This window comes from Ostrea edulis, chromosome 1, assembly GCF_947568905.1.
Source record: "Ostrea edulis chromosome 1, xbOstEdul1.1, whole genome shotgun sequence".
NCBI classification, from domain to species: domain Eukaryota; kingdom Metazoa; phylum Mollusca; class Bivalvia; order Ostreida; family Ostreidae; genus Ostrea; species Ostrea edulis.
The window spans coordinates 10,676,491-10,696,640 of NC_079164.1; the positions used below are offsets into that span (position 1 = coordinate 10,676,491).

Below are 20,150 nucleotides of genomic sequence, written 5' to 3' on the forward strand. Positions count from 1 at the left end.
TTTTGACATCACAAACAATTACTTCTTCAATAAAAATGGAAAACGAAAATATTCCTATCTAGTGATCAGTCATCCAAAATTATTTTCCTAAGCACTACTCTGATTATACGCACAATTACTCTGAAGTTGAAATAAAAAATATGATGGAGATCCTCATCGACAATATCTATATAGTCTATGGTCTTCAGCTATTCCAACAGTCTGTTCGAATTCCCACGGGCATGAATGTGTTCCTTTGTTAACTGACCTATTTCTACATTTTTGTGAGGCAGAATTTATTCAAAGCTTTGAGAAGAAAATATCTTTCTGTGACCTTCAACACGGCATAATAATATATCGATGACGCTTTACCTATTAACAATATCATTTTTATTCATGTCTCGATTCGATATATCCCAGTGAACTCGAAATAAAAGACACCACAGAGTCTTCCACATTTACTTCATACTTAAATATTTTATTGAACATAGATGTGAGCGGGATACTAAAAACTCAACTATTTGACAAACGGGATGACCTCAGCTTCTCCATCGTCAACTTCCCATATTTATGTAGCAATATTCCATTATCACCTGTTGATGGTGTTTATGTCTCTCAATTGATTTGATACGCAAGGGACATGCTTATGATAATTTTTTTAAATCGAGGCAGGCTAATGACAAACGAGTTGCTGTTACAGGGGTTTCAACATCATCGTTTATAGCCAGCACTTTGCAAAATTATCTGGTCATTATAACGATGTAGTTAGGTCAAATGTTGTCTCATATGTTTCATAGCAATTGTTAGACCCTTATGGACTAATTCTGAGTTCGGATTACTCTGTTTACGTGTCATGAAATAGGGCTCATGGCGAGAGTGACTGGTCAACAGCGGATGCTTACTCCTCCTATGCATCTGATTCCACCTATGGTGTGTCTAGGGAGCAGTTTTTGCCCAACTTTTAACTTTGTACTCGTTATAGGAATATTTAGATCGATCGCTGTCCGTTATCTTCACCTTTTCATGAAAGAATTTTTGTTATGAGATACGTCAAACCTATCTAAAACTCTACTTTTACTGACAGACAGACGCCCATTTGTAACATGCGTCTTAAACACGCGTAAAATCAGTGATAACTTCTACAGTTACGGTTACTTCTCACTTTCCCACCTTTAGTAAATCTCTATCTTAGGAATGAGATGAGGTCGGAAGTTATATTTTCCTGCAATATTTGTTTAGGATCTCAAAACACATAATTTTAGAAGTTCAACTTATCATATTTTCCTTTGTGAATGCAAAATCAAACTATTGAGTACTGTGTCTTATCATCATGTAAAACTTATACGGTACCAATTTTGATGCACCAGATGCGCATTTCGACAAATAATGTCTCTTCAGTGATGCTCAACCGAAATGTTTGAAATCCGAAATAACTATGAAGTTTTAGATCTAAATATAGTAAAAAAAAAAAACCAGCATATAACACGTATGGATTTTCAATGTTTACAACAAATCCGAATCTGATCATCTCATGAGGTAAAATATTAAAGATTATTGTGAATTTACGATGAATGATCTGACAATGATTCTTAGAAATATTGTTTTTAACAAAGGGAATGCATTTAGTAAATTCATTTTTGATGCTACGCTGTATATCACATTTTGTTTCAGCGGTTGACTATTTATTTTCAAAATATTTACTGCATCTACTAAAACTTTTAATAGTCGAACGATCCTAGCGAAAATAATCACTAAAAGCGTACGATGAAAAAGTGTTCAGGAAAAATGTGAAGAGAAAACGTTACCTGTGATCGAATAGTGATTTATCAATGAGTAAGCACAAACCACAGACGATTGAGCGGGAACCGAACGGTTGATTGCACAGTGCAACCACAGGATAGGTGAAATTAGGCAACGGTTTTTAAGGATTTTAGTAACTTAGCTTGCAACACACAAAAATATACTTGTATCAAATATTTCAGACGACCTTGCACCGGTTTTTCAAAAACGTTTGTGTAATAATTCCTAAAGGAAATGTCGTGTAAACTTTCATTGTTAAATTTCTTCGCAGGAAAGTAGTCCTTATTCCACATCGTCCTTTCCCTCCAGACTACTTTTTTCCTGGATCTTTAGGTAAGTACACTATGGGTGTAAAATCATCTGTAAAGACTGTTGGGTTGTGAAAAAAATAGTTATTTTACCATTTGTTAATAATAGTTTAGTGTAACCATGATATAGTATCCAATATTTACATGAGAGATTGTTATATGTTAATTTGACGTCATTCTATCGGAAACTAATCCTCTTATCCTCTTCATATAGCACTAGGGAATCTTTGAATAAAATGTGAAGCAACAATGAACGTTACGATGGATTGACTTGTAATTATCTCATGGACATGTAGAGAGTCAATTCGGTGATATAAAATTAAAACATCTAAATGGAGAATGACACGGTGTTTATTTTTTTTTTCATTTCTGGCCAGTTGAACCAAAACATTCTGGTAGGAATCTTCCCTATAGTAACATCTTCAATAGCCAAGCGTCCGATTCGCTTACTTCCTACACTTGTCCAACGAAGATCGGGAAATGAGAGTAAGCGAATCGGATACTTGCCTAGCGTACAGCAACAGAGGAATAAGAAAATGCATGAAATATGCGAGTATTCAGATATATACAGCGTGTAGAGTTGTTAAATGATGAGTCCTGACTTATTTCAAACGTATACGACCAGTTCCCGTGATGAAAGGATTGACCCATTGAGCGTTGTGATCTCGAGACTTCTAATCATCTCGGAACAGAACAATTACATATTGTCAGATTCAGTATACACGCATTTTCATGCAGTATAAGATACTTTTTGTTCAACGTACCTAAAACTGTAATTAATTGCTATTGTGTTGTTGGGAAACAATTTTTGTTCAAGAAATTAATTTTATTTTTGGAATGGATATGATATGAGCCTCTTCACACCGACAAATAATGTTGAATGGAGCGCGTTTGCTGGTGAAAAGTCTCGAGGCATATCATGTCATATACGTTACAAAATGAATCATTTCTTGTATTTTCAAATATTTCTAGTTTAATTACCTTGTTACATAAGATGTTATGTCTTTTTGCTCACTGTATTTTGTTGTTATTTAGTATATCAAAACAGCAAGCATCACTTTTTGACGTTTTCCATTTCCACTGAAAATACTACGCTTCTAGTATTTCGAAAATCTCTGCACACACAGAAATTATATTATAAGAGAAAATAACTTTTGATTTTAATTGCCAACAATATTAAGAAAAAAAACCCCAGAATGAATGTAAAAATAATTTATTGTTTTGGTAGAACTTAATGAATATTCTCTGTTTGACACAAATTATTTACCAAACAGGTTTATATTGAAAGGATACAGACGGCCACTCACAAAGGACGATATTATTCATATGGACTCCAGAGACAAAGCGAGTTACCTGTGGTCTAAATTTCAAAATTGTTGGAACAATTCTGAGAGTATTTCAAAGAAATGGTAAGCAAATGACATAGGTATTCTAACAGTCTCAATTTTATGCCCTTTGAATATAAATCGACGTGGCTTCTACATATAAATCCTCGTGTAATATAGAAGAATGAACAGAAAGTAGTAAAATTCAAAGGTGGAAAATGGAAAGAATTAAAGGCGGTGTTAGCATATAATGAACGATCATTCGATATTTGTAAAACTCATGACTGCTTTTACCCAGTATCAAAACTAACATGTTTCACGTTCAATTTACTTTGTTCCCTGGCATGTTTTACTTACTGATATATACCCCAATGTGATTCTTACTCTTAAATGACCGATGTAAATTCCCGATAGTAATGTATGATAGGTGAAGATAACAAACAGTGATCAATCTCATCATTCCTATAAGCAATACAAAATAGAGAGTTGGGCAAACACGGACCCTGGAGACACCAGAGGTGGGATAAGGTGTCGAGGAGAAGTAAGCATCCCCTGTCGACTGGTCACATCCGCTGTGAGCCCTATATTGTGATCAGGTAAATGGAGTCATCCGCAGTCAAAATCAGTGTGCCAAGAACGACCTTACAATCGGTATGAAACAAGTCAGACAGCATTTGACCCAATGAGAGGTTGTATTGGCAAACTAGATCGTTATAACGAGCATAGAATTTGCGAAATGCTGACTTTGAACGAGACTGTTGAAACCCTTGCATTATCAATTTGTTTGTCAGTAGCCTGCCTCGATTTAAAAACTGATCATACGCAGAACAAGCTCTCGTGTATCGAATCAGTTGAGATATATAAACACCATATGCAGGTGATAATGGAATATTGCTATATACATATTGGTAGTTGACGATTGAGGAGCAGATATCTATTTTGTATTGCTTATAGGAATTATGAGATTGATCACTGTTCGTTGTCTTCCTCTTTCATTCATACATATATCATACTTATTTAGAGCTACTCATTAAATAGAACACGTATCATTTTACAACCTATACTCAAGCTGACTCTGTAAGACATGGTTTTGTTATAAATTTAATTAGGGGTAGAAGTTCATTACTTGAGTACAAACGTCTTGACAAGAGTTTGATATCAGGACTGGGATACTCGTATAAGGGTTGGGATGTCTAATCAGATTTCTCATTTACTCATTACAAGAGTGAAACATGTTGTCATGTTTTCCTTAAACTTTGAATTTCCTTCTTGTGTCAAAGTAGGAAATCTTGCTGAAAAATGACAAGTTAGCAGATGTTCAAGAAGCCCAATAATGTATCAATTAATGTCATATCAAAACATCTGAAAATATTGCTCATTTGTTGCTAGTATCAAATTGTAAACTCTACCTGCTTTATTTTCCGGATGTTTCCTATGATGTCTATATATCTATTAAGCTTTTGAAAGAAAAAAATATACCTTGTCGTTCGAATATATATTCAGGTTAGAATAGGACCTTAGTAACTAGTAACCCTTGCTTGTCGTATTAGGTGACTAAATGGGGCGGTCTTTCTGATGAGACTGCAAAAACCGAGGTACTGTGTCATGGCAGGTGAGGCACTATGAAGAACCCTCCCTGCTCAAACGTACGTGCCGAGCGTAGGGCTAAATTTTGCAGCCATTCATCGGCAATGGTGACGTTTCCATATGAGTGAAATATTCTGACGAGGGACATTAAACAGTATACAATCAATCAGTTGTGTTCTATTAGTTGATGAAATGGTTTCTGCAATGTATTTACTGTCAATGTCAAATGTTGTCTGACGTTCTTGGCACACTGATTTTGACTGCGGATAACTCCATTTACCTGATCAGGATATAGGGCCCACGGCGGGTGTGACCGGTCGACAGGGGGTGTTTACTCCTCCTAGGCACCTGATCCCACCTCTGGTGTGTCCAGGGGTCCGTGTGTACCCAACTATCTATTTTGTATTGCTTGTAGGAATTATGAGATTGATCGTTGTTTGTTATCTTCACCTTTCATATGCAGAGAAATGGCTGCATCTCTTCTAAAAACAACCCGTACCCTATATATTGCTATCAGAGATGTACGTGTAACTGTAGAAGTGTGATCTTCAAAGGAAAACAACTAATGTGAAATGAAGCGTAATAAAATTTGTTTCTTATATAAATTATATGGTCGTTATAACGATCTAGTTCGTCAATACAACCTATCATTGGGTCAAATGCTGTCTGACGTGTTTCATACCGATTGTTAGGCCGTTCTTGGCAGACTGATGTTGACTACGGATAACTCCGTCTTCCTGATCAGGATATAGGGCTCACGGCGGGTGTGACCAGTCGTCAGGGAATGCTTACTCCTCCTAGGTACCTGATCCCACCCCTGGTGTGTCCAGGGGTCTGTGGGATTGATCACTATTCGTTATCTTCATCTTTCATACCATGCAATTACTGATATACATACAACAATACACTACTCAACCAATATGATGCATAAACATAGCGGGCATTAAGAATTCTAGCACATTTATGATATCGTGTGAGCTTTGGTCATTGATAGATATGAAGGGAATAAAACAGAAAGTGGCCAGCTGCTAACTATTTACCATTGCACCTTATTCTGTTCTTAGAATACAGGATCCTGTCAACTGGATTATGTTAGTCGCTCACTTTGATGAAAGATGACATAACTATTTTCTTTTAAAGTTGCATCAAAAGAGGAAACGATATGCCTGTGTTAGAGAATGCTGGAGAGTCCTTGCTTGCAATGAATGAGTTTGGAGATAATACCCATCCTGAATACCACCCTTCCCATCATTCCCTTTTGAGAACTTTAATCAAAATGTTTGGTCGGGAGTTCTTAATGTTCCATCTACTTGCTATGATCAGAGTTGTCTGTAAATTTACTAATCCACAATTACTCAGGTAAGAATAATGGAAACCTTCATTGGTAAGTTTGGAATTTTTTTAAACAATGAATCTTGTTCCAGGTGGAAGTCCCCTATGCCATATGAGTTGAGTAAGAAGGATTTTTTTTTTCACATTCATTCACAGTATATTGAATTAATTCAGGAGCTTTGATGGAATTCCAATTACCAGAATCCTTATTCTAATTTCAATGCTACAACTACCAAGACTGGTTAAATGAAAAAAAAAAGCCCAAAGCTCGCCAAGAAAGATATTCCTAGTCAATATTTTAAACAAAACAGCTGCAATAACTCCATTTGCACCATGAAACACAAATCATATTCAATATATGACGTCATGATTAATGAAGCAGTGTAGGGCAGACAAAATATCTCTCACTTGGATATGTTGTGTTATGTGTTTGCCCAACTCTTAATTTGCATTCCTTATAGGAGTTATGAGATTGACCACTGTTCGTTGTCTTAATCTTTTAAAGTGATAAACTAAAAATATGTGAATAGACGTCTGAGGATATTTTTGGTATTATATTTGATATCTTTTTGTATACATTACAGATTACTCCTTCAGTTTATTGAAGAACCACTTGGTGGAACAAACCAGCTGTGGTGGGGATATTTCCTCGCTGTATCTCTGTTTCTCGTATCAGTAACACAGTCCATGTGTTTCAGCCATTATTTATACGTCTCCATGAACTTGGGCAGGAGAGTCAGCGCAACTCTTATGTCTGCACTGTATAAAAAGGTAGGGGAAATTCACACACACAATGTTCAGCATATATAATTAGTTTGTGTTTTTAGAACTGTAACCGTGAAACCGTTGTGCAGTGACACACAAAATGACAACTGGAATTATGACCAAAATTACAGTACACATGTATTTAAGCACAGTACCCCACGTCTGATATAGGATGCTATAATATCATAAAAGTAATAAAGTTTCAGAATTACTTATTTTCGCCTAAGCACCTAAACCCACCTGGTGTTCATAAGTCCGTATTTTCCCTGCTCTACATTGTGTAATTTTGTTGGATCATGAGATTTATTGTTGCTCATTGTCTTTACTTATTCATTGATATAGTTAAAGTAATGTGATTTTCTGAATGTACGCGAAGTATTTAGCTATCAAAAAGGTAGTAATCTTGGACAACATGTGTAATGACATCCTTTTAATCACATTTAGGCATTGACAATCAGCCATCATTCGAAGCAGTCCTCATCGGTTGGAGAAATCTTGAATTTGATGTCAGTCGATACCTCTACCATACAAAATATCATGATGTTTCTTGGAATGTGGTTTGAAAGCCTTCTGGAGATAATACTTTCAATTTACTTTCTGTATGACATCCTCGGTTATGCAACATTTGCAGGATGTGGCGTATTGGCACTGCTGATGCTCATGAATATATTCCTTAGCTCAATGTCTTTTGGAATAATACAGAAATACATGAAACTCAAAGACGACAGAATAAATATCTTGTCAGAAGTAATCAATGGCATAAAGGTATTTATAATCAATGTTCACTACATTTTAAGTCTTCCGAGGAAGGCTACTGACAAATAAGTTGATGTTACAGGGGTTTCACACTCTCGTGTAAAGATGATATTTCACAAATTCTATGGTCGTTATGACGATCTAATCTAACAAATACAACCTGTTATTAGTTGGAATGCTCTCTGACTGTCTCTTACTAATTGTTAGGTCGTTCGTTACCTACATATCTTGACTACAGACTACCTAGTATGCCTAGGAGCAGTAAGCACCCCTTGTTGACCGGTCACACCCACCGTAAGCTCTATATCTTGATGAGGTAAACAGAGTAATCCGTATTCAAACACATCAGTGTGACAAGAACGGAAACAGTCGATATAAAACACGTCAGACAGCACATGACGCAATGATGGGTTCTATTGGCAAACGGTATCATTTTAACAACCACAGAATTTGCGAAATGCTTAATTCAAACGAGACTGTTGAAAGACAATGTTGTTACAAGCTTTGTCAAATGGAACCAAAACATATCTCTCGTGTAACCAATCTCTCGTGTAACCAATCGGATTCTTTTATAACTTCTAGTTTACTAAACACGGAAAAATAGATGGGACATACTTTTGTTTTAGTGCGGATTTCAATGTTCTTTTTATACTTTTAATCCATTCTAGCAAGGTATCAAGTCGTCTGACATTATCGAGGTTCTCTGAATTCAGGACCTTTTAAATTAGGTCATTTCAGGTCCTGATTTTCAACTATATCAACATCACCCGTAATACCATATTCAGCTGGACTATAGTTGAAAGAAGACGGAGAACAAGAACTCTTCGTTGGGCTAAGTATAAGATGGACTATATCTAAACAGTGCATTGATGTATATGTTTTTTTGTATATGCAGGTCTTAAAGCTGTACGCATGGGAAATGATTTTCAAAGACAAAATTATAGGCAAGAGAAATCTAGAGTTGAGAAAACTGCTGAAACTGAAAGTCTTCAAACGCATTGTTGTAACCTCCTTCCACATATCATCCTATCTAGTAAGTCATTTACATCATGCTTAATGTGCTTGTTTTCATCCTATCTAGTAAGTCATTTACATCATGCTTAATGTGCTTGTTTTCATCCTATCTAGTAAGTCATTTACATCATGCTTAATGTGCTTGTTTTCATCCTATCTAGTAAGTCATTTACAGCATGCTTAATGTGCTTGTTTTCATCCTATCTAGTAAGTCATTTACATCATGCTTAATGTGCTTGTTTTCTCCAATCTGATTAAATTTTCTGATCAAAATGTGTTCGTTTTTAACATAGTCAGCGTTTACTGCATCGATGATCTTTAAGATTTTCAGCCTTTTTAAAATCCAGATCCAATTTACCCATTTTTACGAAACATAACAAAGCGTATCCTCAGATTAAAGGACTTCATCTATCGTAAATATGGTTATTCCTGCTGTGGATAATTTTTTGAGAATTTAATGTGTCTCCGAAACTCGCAGAATGTGTTAATGAAATTTTTTTTTATGTTACCATTAAGTAACAAAATTAAAGTACACAAGGATTAATCTTAAAGTAACTTGATCCAATTTCACAAAAAGAAAGGCATGCAGTGGCATGTTCATGTTCAAGGGGGAGATAATCAGGAAAGAAAACGAGAAGAGATTATTTAACAATATACTCTGTCGCTAAGTGGAATAATTTCAGTCGTATTTCAGTCCCATAGTTAGAGCGTTTTTACATGGTGATTTTGACTACAGATTACTCCAGTCCTTTTACCCAATCAAGATAGAGAGTTGGATGTGGGTGTGATTGGTTACCCCCTTAAGCACCTGATCCCACGTTTTGGTATTTCCAAGGTTCTCTGTGTTTGCCCTGTTATAAATTTTGTGTTCTTGATAGAATTTATGGAATTGATCACTGTCCGTTATCTTCACTCTTTTCATGATTAACACAATGGTATGTTTGATTAAATATGATATTTTACTACAACGTGCAAATAACAGTCTTATGATAAGTTTAACTCCAGGAGTTTTGAATAGTATTAAACTGATGATTATACAGGGACATTTTACTCCATGTTGCCAAATTTAGACGATCATCCTCAGCAGTACATGTAACTCTTCCATCCTTTCTGGTTTAGTGCTTATTTGACGAGTTACAAGTCTCTGTATACATCCTCTATCTACCTGATAATTACTGACCCATAGCATGCCTACTGAGCAATGTTTTGTACCAAATTAAGGACGTATGTTAACTGAAGATGAATTATAGCTGTTTCCACCAAGCGATTTCTGATCATCCACCGATTCCAACTTTGATGTCATTTTCATATGCAGTTTATTTCTTTGTAGGTCATATCTACAGTGTTTCTAACATACATACATATCAGTGATACACCTCTGGATGCCAAGACAGTATTTGTCTCCCTCTCTCTATTCAACGTATTGAAATACTCCGTCGACTACTTAAACTATTCGGTTCGAGATAATATGAAGTTTTTTGTGGCTTTAAGGAGAATAGATACCTTCCTCAACAGAACAGACATCCAGAAGGATAACGTTGAAAGAAATGAACAAGGTAGCATTCTTCTAAACACTCAAGTAAAACCAGCTGTATCTTTTATGACTGATACATGTTTGTCGTTTATCAGGGGACGCTGTTACTATCATCGATGGGGAGTTTGCCTGGGACATCAGCAACAGTTTACTAAAAGAGTGAGCCCTCACTAGTATTTACACAAAGTATAGAAAAATTGTAACGAAAAGTTGGCTAACACTAATATTTGCTCTCAGAATGAAATAGGTACAATAGCATTCTCTCTCGGCATAGATGTATTAGTATTAATAAGTCGGTATCTACTGAGATTTGAGCGTATTTTAATTATGATAATATCCATTAGTATTTGCAAGGTGAAGATAATGAACAGTGATAAATCTTATAACTCCTGTAAAGTAGAGAGATGCGTAAATACGGGCCCCTGAATATACCAGAGGTGGGGTCAGGTGCCTGGAAGATGTAAGTATCTCCTAATGAAAGGCGAAGATAACCAAGAGTGATCAATTTCATAACAAATATAATGCGTAGCTTAGTTAAATCTTCTAGAGGTAAATATTTGTATCGCGGGGAAAGTATCATACGATTTCATCATCACTAAATGAACACCTGCGCAAGCGCGGAAAATCTCAATATGCATGTGAACGTATATTAGTACAATATATGTAGCTGCAATACCTCACCATCACCACAACCATCACCACATGTCTTTTTTCAACATGATGGTTCCACTTCACTGGCTTAGATCCGCCAAAACTTGTCCACTAATTTACCCTCTTTTTCACTAATTCTGGATTGTTTATCGAAAAGGAAAGTAGATTTGTAATGAATTTCACGATAACTAACAGTCTATAGCTTACGAATTATATGCAATAATGTTAATGGTGCAAGTAGTAACTCTGGAGGAAGAGTTTCGGAGTTTCCTGAAATATCTGATTCAAAATTAAATTCACGGATTGATGAAAGGAAAAGGTATACTTTATTTAAATAAATAAAATATCAAAACCTGTTTCTTCTGTAAGATCAGAATCAAGCACCGATAAACATAAATACTGTCACTGATTTACTTCATATAGCATTATTTAAAACTGTCCTTTAAAAAATGTACCCCTTTCTTATTGTTATTGCTATTTCAGGGTACTTTATATTAAAACATGAGTTAATTTAAGATTGATTCACGATGGTTATTAATGGACTTCACCTCATATATGAAACAAACGGTGACTTTGAAGCAAGCGTTTCGAAGTTTATTGGCAAAATTTATTAATTTATAAGTATAATATTCCCTACTGCTATCAAGTGAAAAACTATAAATGTGTAAATTTTCTATGATTGATGTGGCCTTCAATTCGACATTTAGATTGATCGACGATGTATTACAAATAATAATCTTCATTCATTTGTCGATTCAATATATCCCGGTGGGCTCGAAATAAAAGACACCACAGAGTAGTCCGGATCCACGTCTGCTTCATACTTAGATATTTTATGGAAAATAGACATTAACGGCAAACTAACAGCCGTCGTAACAAAACATTACCTCCTTCCAAATGGTAGTTCGGTCGTAGTCAACAAATGATGTTTAATTGCAACAATTAAAAAATTGATTTCATTTTTGAAATATACATGAATGTATGAACTGTGACGCTTTACGACTGCACAATTACGGAAGCGTGCTAACGCTTTATGAAAATTTTGCCGGCTTGAAACTTTGCTGTTCATACCCTCATATCAAAATGAAACTTATTTCTTATATCCCCATTCTATTTTTATTTCCGTCTGAGAAATCCTAGTCGTTAAAATAGTCACACTATACTTATTACGATTCATACTCACAACGTTCGCATTCAGGAGGAAATGGATATAATTTCAATTGGTAAAGATATCGAAGGCAAAACACATTAGAAATGCTAATATTTACAAATATACATGTGAATTTGAAGTGTAATTTTACACCAAATCTATGGCACATTTCACTATGAAAGCTCTTTACCCGATTGCTGATAGTTTCCTTATAAAATGATTTGTTTATGTCAGTCAAGTAAAGGCAGGGGTTTATTTTAACCCTATAACTAAAACTCTGATATACCCCAAGTGCCTATCATGATGTTAAATAGTTATCGTTGTCATGTAAAGAAAAGAACAAACATATGAAAAAGATATCTTGTCACTTTAATTCCTTTTATGGTCATTAATGAAAAAATGTTAATTACATAGTCTTTTATTGACCGCTTCAGCTCGCCGGGTATGAAATTCACTAATCAAGTATCATTCCGTACGCGATGAACATTGACTACCACAGATACCTCGACATTTGCTTCGTACTTAGATATTTTATTGGAAATAAATATTAACGGCAAAGTAACAACTCAACTTTGTGTCAAACGGGAGGATTTCAGCTTCTCCGTCGTCTACTTTCCACATTTATGTTACAATATGTCATTATCACCTGCAGATAGTGTATATCTTTCAAAATATGTATAGTGGTAGACATCTGGAATGCTATGTAAGATGGGGATCTCTATAGGGTATTCTTTTATGATTCAACCATGGTTCCTAAACAAATTTTCGGACACAAAAATACAGCAAAGTTTGAGTCAAATGACAAAAGATGATGTTCAATGCAAGGTGAAGATAACGAACAGTGATCAATCTTATAACTCCTATAAGCAATACAAAATAGATAGTTGGGCAAACACGGACCCCTGGACACACCAGAGGTGGGATCAGGTGCCTAGGAGGAGTAAACATCCCCTGTTGACCGGTCACACCCTCCGTGAGCCCTATATCCTGATCAGGTAAATGGAGTTGTCCGCAGTCGAAATCAGTGTGTCAAGAACGGCTTAACAATCGGTATGAAACACGTCAGACAGCATTTGACCCAATGCGCAGTTGTACTGACGAAGTAGATCGTTATAACGACCATAGAATTTGCGAAATGCTGACTTCAATCGAGACTGTTGAAATCCCTATACCATCAACTTGTTTGTCAGTAGCTTACGATGTATGAAACACTGCAAAAATGGTTTTGATTATTTTTCTTCATAGAGTCACATTGTCTTTTTTGTCGCTTAAAGTTAACCATGTAGTTAGACTTCTTAATGACCTTAATCTTTACCCCAATGATTTAAAATCCGTAGAATTCTTTTTTTGACCTTTAAATAGTTTATATACTTTGTAAACATATAAAATGAGGTTATATATGTTTGTCCAATTTGATGTTCTATTTATTTAGAGTGAATATAGCAATCCCAGAGGGAGGCCTTGTTGCAGTAGTTGGACAGGTGGGGCAAGGGAAATCTTCACTGTTGTCAGCCATGCTGGGAGAAATGATAAAGATAAGGGGAAAAATCAGTGTCAAGGTTAGTGTTGAGTTACCAGAGAAATGTTTAATTAGTACAAGCAAATAAAAACAATGTAGAATTTAATCCGGATTTGTTGAATAAAAAAGGCGAAGATAACGAATACTGATCAATATTACTAATAAGAGTTCAAAATCGAAGAACATGACAAACACAGGTCCCTGAATGCAATTGAAGTGGCTAGAATGAGTACGCCGTCCCTGTTGATAGTTCAAGTTAACGGAGTAATGAGCAGTCAAAATGTGTATTAAGATAAGGGCCTAAGAAATGAAACAAGACACTTCAGACAGCATTCCACATAATAACAAACAGTATCATGATATCAAACATGATATTGGTGAAATACTTTCAAGGTTACAAGTCCCGTGGGGATCCGAGTTGGAATAGGTATTCGAGTATCCCTTGCTTATCGTAAGAGGCGACTGAATGGGACGGTCCTTTGGACGAGACAGCAAAAACCGAGATGTGGTACGATAAAGATTCCTCCCTGCTCAATAGCCATAAGCGCCGAGTATGGCCTAAATTTTGCAGCCCTTCACCGGCAGTAGTGACGTCTCCATATGAGTGAAATATTATCGCGAGGGACGTTAAACAATGTAAAATGAATCAATCAAGGTTATAGAATACAATATTTAGAACACATTTTGTGATGCCTAAACTTAATTCCTATTTATTCACTGAGGAGATATCGGTAAGTACATGTAATTCAAATGCATTCGCTAGATAACTGTTTCTATAGTCCATCGAATGTTACTTTCATATATGCAGCTGTACAATCATGATACAGATATGATTGCTCATCTCTCATTGTTGACATCAATAAAAAATTGACGAGGAGAGGATAAGGACCCCCTACAATTGCATATTGTTTTAGAACGAATTAATCAACAAATGTACGTTTTAAGTGAATGTAGATGTACAATTTTATTGTACCAGATGCGTTACTACCTCTTTTTGACATACCTAAATGCACGACAATGAAAGAAAAAAACTTCAACCGCGTCAACTGCAAGCAGAGATGACATTGTATCTTAACCTTGGACGAATTTGGTTCCAGTTTTTTGGCACTCTAATTTTCCTTTTAGCTCTTACAAGTTTATTGTTATTTCGAATTTCCAAAATTTCGGCTTGAGCATCACTGAAGAGAAATTATTTGTCAAAATGCGCATCTGGTGCATCAAAATTGGTACCGTATAAGTTTTACATTAGGGGGGATGCTTACTCCTCTTAGGCACCTGATCCCACCTCTGGTGTGTCCAGGGGTCCGTGTTTGTCGAACTATCTATTTGTATTGCTTATAGGAGTTATGAGATTGATAACTGTTCGTTATCATCACTTTGCATTATACCTACACTGTGATTTATGAATTCCTTATAGATTTTTTCTTGATGCACTGTCCTTTGTCTGAAAGTTAACTTCACTGACAATAAATCTGAAGTACATCCTCGGAGGGATTTACTTTGATGAAATCCATTTGAACCTATGATGCAAGACATATGCCACCCCTTCTATCACGTCCTCATAAAAATGCCAAATGGAAAATTGTTGTTTACAAATCGAAATATGAAGAGAAAAATACTTGAAATAAGCAGAATTGTTTGTCACCATGCTAGTTCAAAGCTAAATTTTATACATTCGTTCGGAAGATTTATACACTAAGGCATGTCTGTTTAGTAGGTTTGTGAACGTTTTAAAAAAGAAATTTTCATTATAATCCTCATTCATAAATTCGCCCATCTTAAAACAAATCTTAATATTACCAGTAATTTGGTTTGAGTGCGTGTTTGAAGTTCATATTCACAGGTGCAAAAAAATAAGACTGCAATATGTCTCCCATTGACCTTTAAACAAACCTGTTGAAACCCCTATAGCTTACATTTATTTGTCAGTAGGTTGTCTCGGTTTAAAGATGGATCATGCGAATACACATTATACTGATCCAATTCGTTAAAGGTAACATGTAGTACCTGTTGTCCAATAGGTCTTCGGTACCCCTTGCTTGTCGTAGAAGGCGACTAAATGGGGCAGACCGCAAAAACCGAGGTCCCGTGTTACAACAAGTGTGGCACGATCAAGATCCCTCCCTGCTCAAAGGCCATAAGCTCCGAGCATAGGCCGAAATTTTGAGCCATTCACCGGCAGTGATGACGTCTCCATATGAGTGAAATATTCTCGAGAGGGACGTTTAACAATATTCAATCAATCAATCCAAATGATAAGCATAAAAATCAATATGTTGCATTAATGCTGTCACACGTAGTCTTAAAACGATAGGAAGACAAATTTCATGATATTAAGAACCGAAACAAAATTTCTTCGTTTTCATTCCTTTATTGATTGTCACAGGGCTCCATCGCATATGTCCCACAAGAAGCCTGGATTCAAAATGCAACAATCCAAGAAAATATTCTGTTTGGAAACAAGATGGACGACAAATGCTACCGTGAAGTACTGGAGGCGTGTGCTCTCACTCAGGACCTGAATATACTGCCTGCAGGAGATCAGACAGAAATAGGAGAAAAGGTTTGTTCCATTCTTTTAGATTACATATTCAAATCTTGATCAATATATACTTTGTTGAAGTTTTTCCCTTGTAATAAAATTTAAGAGTGTGTTAAGATTAAGAGATATTTGCTGGTACCAGTGGAGCTGAATGAGCTCGAGACTGAGTTTTCTCCCCATCTTTCGGTCTGTCGCACTTGATTCTGGTTTGATGTTACATATTGTACCTGTAAGAGTTATGAGATTGATCACTCTTCGTTATTTTCACCTTTCATTGTATAGCTTGCTAATTCAGAACTGAACGCGGATCAAATCTGCGTTTTAGTGTTTTTGATTTGGTTTTGGGCATTTGCATAAAATTAGTATCTTCTACTGAATACTATTGTTTAGCAAGTTTTTTGGATGTATTTCCTTCGTCAAAACACTGTTTTTCATTTTCTATTCTGTTGGGAAACGTGATGTTCAGCTTCAGCTTATTTCGAATTTCCAAAATATCGGCTTTAGCATCACCGTAGAGACATTATTCGTTGAAATGCTCATCTGGTACATCAAAATAGGTACCGTACAAGTTTTACATTACGACCCCTGAGTCGAGGCATCTGCTGGTGGACTGTTAGTCCCCGAGGGTCTGTACAGCCTAGTAGCTAAGTACTTCGTTACTAGCTTGAAAATACGGATGTTTATTTAATTGCTGGGATGAAATTAAAAAATTCATTTCAAAATTAAGGATTATCTCCCTCATGCATAGCTCTTATCCTTGGACGAATTTGACTCCAGTTTTTTGGCACTCTAGTTTTCCTTTTAGCTCTTACAAATTTATTGTTATTTCGAATTTCCAAAATTTCGGCTTGAGCATCACTGTAGAGACATTATTTGTCGAAATGCGCATCTGGTGCATCAACATTGGTACCGTATAAGTTTTACATGATAAACATTTTCAGATCATATTCAATTAGCAATAGCACGGATTTCGACTAACAAAAGTTTTAGTCCATTTTAGTCCTTTGTATAGCTTTGTAGTGAGCAGCAACAGACTGCGCTTGATTTTCATTTTAATTGATTCGTTTTTTACATGAGTTGTGGTGACCTCGTATGGAATTACTTTTCGGTGATTGTGATCCAGAAAAGTACATGTAATGCTATAGCAAAACATTCTATATGTTTATCGTTTATTTTGAATTTGACGTCATATTCGTACTTGTACCTTGAACTCTAGGTTGGAAAATATTAGCTGCATACTAAGATTCCAACAGATTGGACGTTTGACCAAGAAGTGTATTGTTAACCTACAATATAATATATGAAATAGACATCGGGGTGAATGTTCATCATATGCTGCATCATAACAGTTTGGTTGATGTTATTCCTGAAATATTGTGTAGGGAATCAATCTGAGTGGCGGACAGAAGCAGAGAGTGAGTCTAGCCCGCGCAGTTTACAGTGACAGGGACGTCTATCTCCTTGACGACCCACTGTCCGCAGTCGACTCTCATGTAGGCAGCCATATTTTTAATGAAGTAATCGGGCCATCTGGGTTACTGAAAGACAAGGTAAATCGGCCTATCGTAGCAGGAATATATCATTGATATGTACGTAGTGTTTGTCAATCACTATAGTAACCAGTTTTCATTGTTAAGATGAAATATAAATAAGTAGTTCAGTAGAAATATTTATATTGATAGACATGCATCTTGGTTACACATGGTATACAGTGGCTTCCTAAAGTTGATGAAATAATCGTTCTAGTCAATGGGAAAATATCAGATTCGGGCACCTACGACGAACTATTGGATCATGCTGGGCCGTTTTCTGACTATTTGGAGAATTATTTGATGGATACAGATGAAGGAACCATAGGTGTGAATTCATTTGATGAATTTCATAACTGTTAAACGTTTTTGCGAGATATGTTTTCAACTTATTGAATGCATTCTCATAATTCCAATGATTACCTTTATATGGTGAATGTGTCTTCATTTTCAATCTCCATGAAAATATATATCTTGTCATAAATAGTACTTGACTATCCGCCATTTTAAAATAGTGCTCGTTCGTTTTAAGTTTCAAAACAATGGAGAATGAATTATTACGCATGTAAAGAATGACCTAACAATGAAAAAGAAAAACATCAGAGAGCACGTGATACCTGTTTGATAGCCTGTATTTGCAAATTAGACCATGATAACGACTATAGAATCTGCAAGATGCTGACTTATAATAAGATTGTTAAAGATACTATATCATCAGGTTGCCTGTATATTGGTTCGGTTTAAAACGAAATGATCATTCATAGACGATGCTCTCACATATCAAATCAGTTGCGATACATAAACGCCATATGCAGGTAATCATGACATATTACTATATAAATATAGGAAATTTACGATGAAGAATCTTAAATCGCCTCGTTGGTAACAAAGTTGGTTAGAGGGCCGTTAAAATCTACGTTCAGTAAAACATCTAAATATGTAATATATGTGGAAGTCTCATTGGTACATTTGATTTGCGTTCACTTAAATACATCGAATCGACGAATGAATGAACATTTATTTTCTTAATAGACAAAACGTCGCCTTTACATCTAAGTGACGAGTTAAAGACGATAATATATTTGTTGTTTTGAAATGAATCATCTCTCATGATAATGCAAAAATTGGTCAACTAATTTTAATGCAGAATTTATATTAATGGAAATTATACTATGGTGTCAAAATATGCTGTATTTCAAATGTACACAAATATGGCGTTCCGCACAGGCGTATTAGTCCTGTTAGAAAATGTATGAAAAGCAATCAATTCGTGTTTTTCGTGAATTATGATTCATGTGAATTTCAAAATATATGATTTTAGGAGACGTAATGGTAAAGAACTTACAAAGATTGACGTCTCTAACATCAAGTGAAACAGATGGATCGACATTTGATTTGAAGTATGAATTACTGTATTGTTTTACATTTTGTTTTAGCATACATGGACTAGGTTTTGTGGTAAGAAGCACTCTACAGAATTACATTGGATATTGAATTACTGGGGACTGGAGTTTACGACCAATGTCAACAGCGCTGTGCTGTAGACTATGCTTATAACGAACACTCTTATAACGAATCCACACTTATTGCGAAGTGATATTTATTCCTTGATGAGGGGGAAATAACAAAACTTTTAGTGTATATGACCAAGTTTGGTTATAACGAACTGTTTTTCACTACTCCTGTAAGTTCGCTATAACTGAGTTTTACTGTAATTGGGCCCATTCTTGTGTGTTAATTCAGCTGTTTTCTCTAGTCCTGTAGGTTCGCTATAACTGAATTTTACTGTAATTGGGTTCATTCGTGTGTGTTAATTCAGCTGTTTTTACTAGTCCGGTAGGTTCGCTATAACTGTGTTTTACTTTAGTTGTGTTTATTCTTGTGTGTCAATTCCGCTGTTTTCACTAGTCCTGTAGGTTCGCTATAACTGTGTTTTACTGTATTTGTGTTCATTCTTGTGTGTTAATTCAGCTGTTTTCACTAGTCCCGTACGTTCGCTATAACTATGTTTTACTGTAGTTTTATTCATTCTTGTGTGTTAACCTAACTGTTTTTCACTAGTCCTGTAGGTTCGATATAACTGTTTTACTGCAGTTGTGTTCATTGGTTTGTGTTAATTCAGCTCAACGGTGAACAAACAACGGACACTGCTGTGTAAGCTTTGACGACTGTAATTAACCAAAAATTTCTCACGTGGTCTTTTTAGATCACCCATTGTCCGTAATCCGTCTATCTGTAAACGTAACAAATTTTAGAGTTCTCTAATGACTGGACGAATTGTAACTGTCAAACTAAAACTCTTTCCAAGTAGGATATCAATCATCTATCAGAACAATGTGTGTGAAAAGGTTTTGATTTT

General features: G+C 35.7%; 1 protein-coding gene across 3 annotated transcripts in view; it reads left to right on the plus strand.

Moving 5' to 3' along the window:
- Window positions 1-20,150, plus strand: part of LOC125664125 (multidrug resistance-associated protein 1-like) — a 43,441-nt gene that overhangs the window by 10,525 nt on the left and 12,766 nt on the right. For all 3 annotated transcript variants that reach the window (XM_056152647.1, XM_056152649.1, XM_056152648.1), the window contains 13 exons: window positions 2,051-2,112; window positions 3,362-3,496; window positions 6,140-6,358; window positions 6,916-7,102; window positions 7,541-7,861; window positions 8,748-8,885; window positions 10,197-10,422; window positions 10,496-10,559; window positions 13,634-13,760; window positions 16,107-16,283; window positions 17,645-17,812; window positions 17,945-18,119; window positions 19,113-19,191. In XM_056152647.1, the coding sequence (XP_056008622.1) occupies window positions 2,051-2,112; window positions 3,362-3,496; window positions 6,140-6,358; window positions 6,916-7,102; window positions 7,541-7,861; window positions 8,748-8,885; window positions 10,197-10,422; window positions 10,496-10,559; window positions 13,634-13,760; window positions 16,107-16,283; window positions 17,645-17,812; window positions 17,945-18,119; window positions 19,113-19,191 (2,078 nt within the window). The remainder of the gene's footprint in view (window positions 1-2,050; window positions 2,113-3,361; window positions 3,497-6,139; window positions 6,359-6,915; window positions 7,103-7,540; window positions 7,862-8,747; window positions 8,886-10,196; window positions 10,423-10,495; window positions 10,560-13,633; window positions 13,761-16,106; window positions 16,284-17,644; window positions 17,813-17,944; window positions 18,120-19,112; window positions 19,192-20,150) is intronic.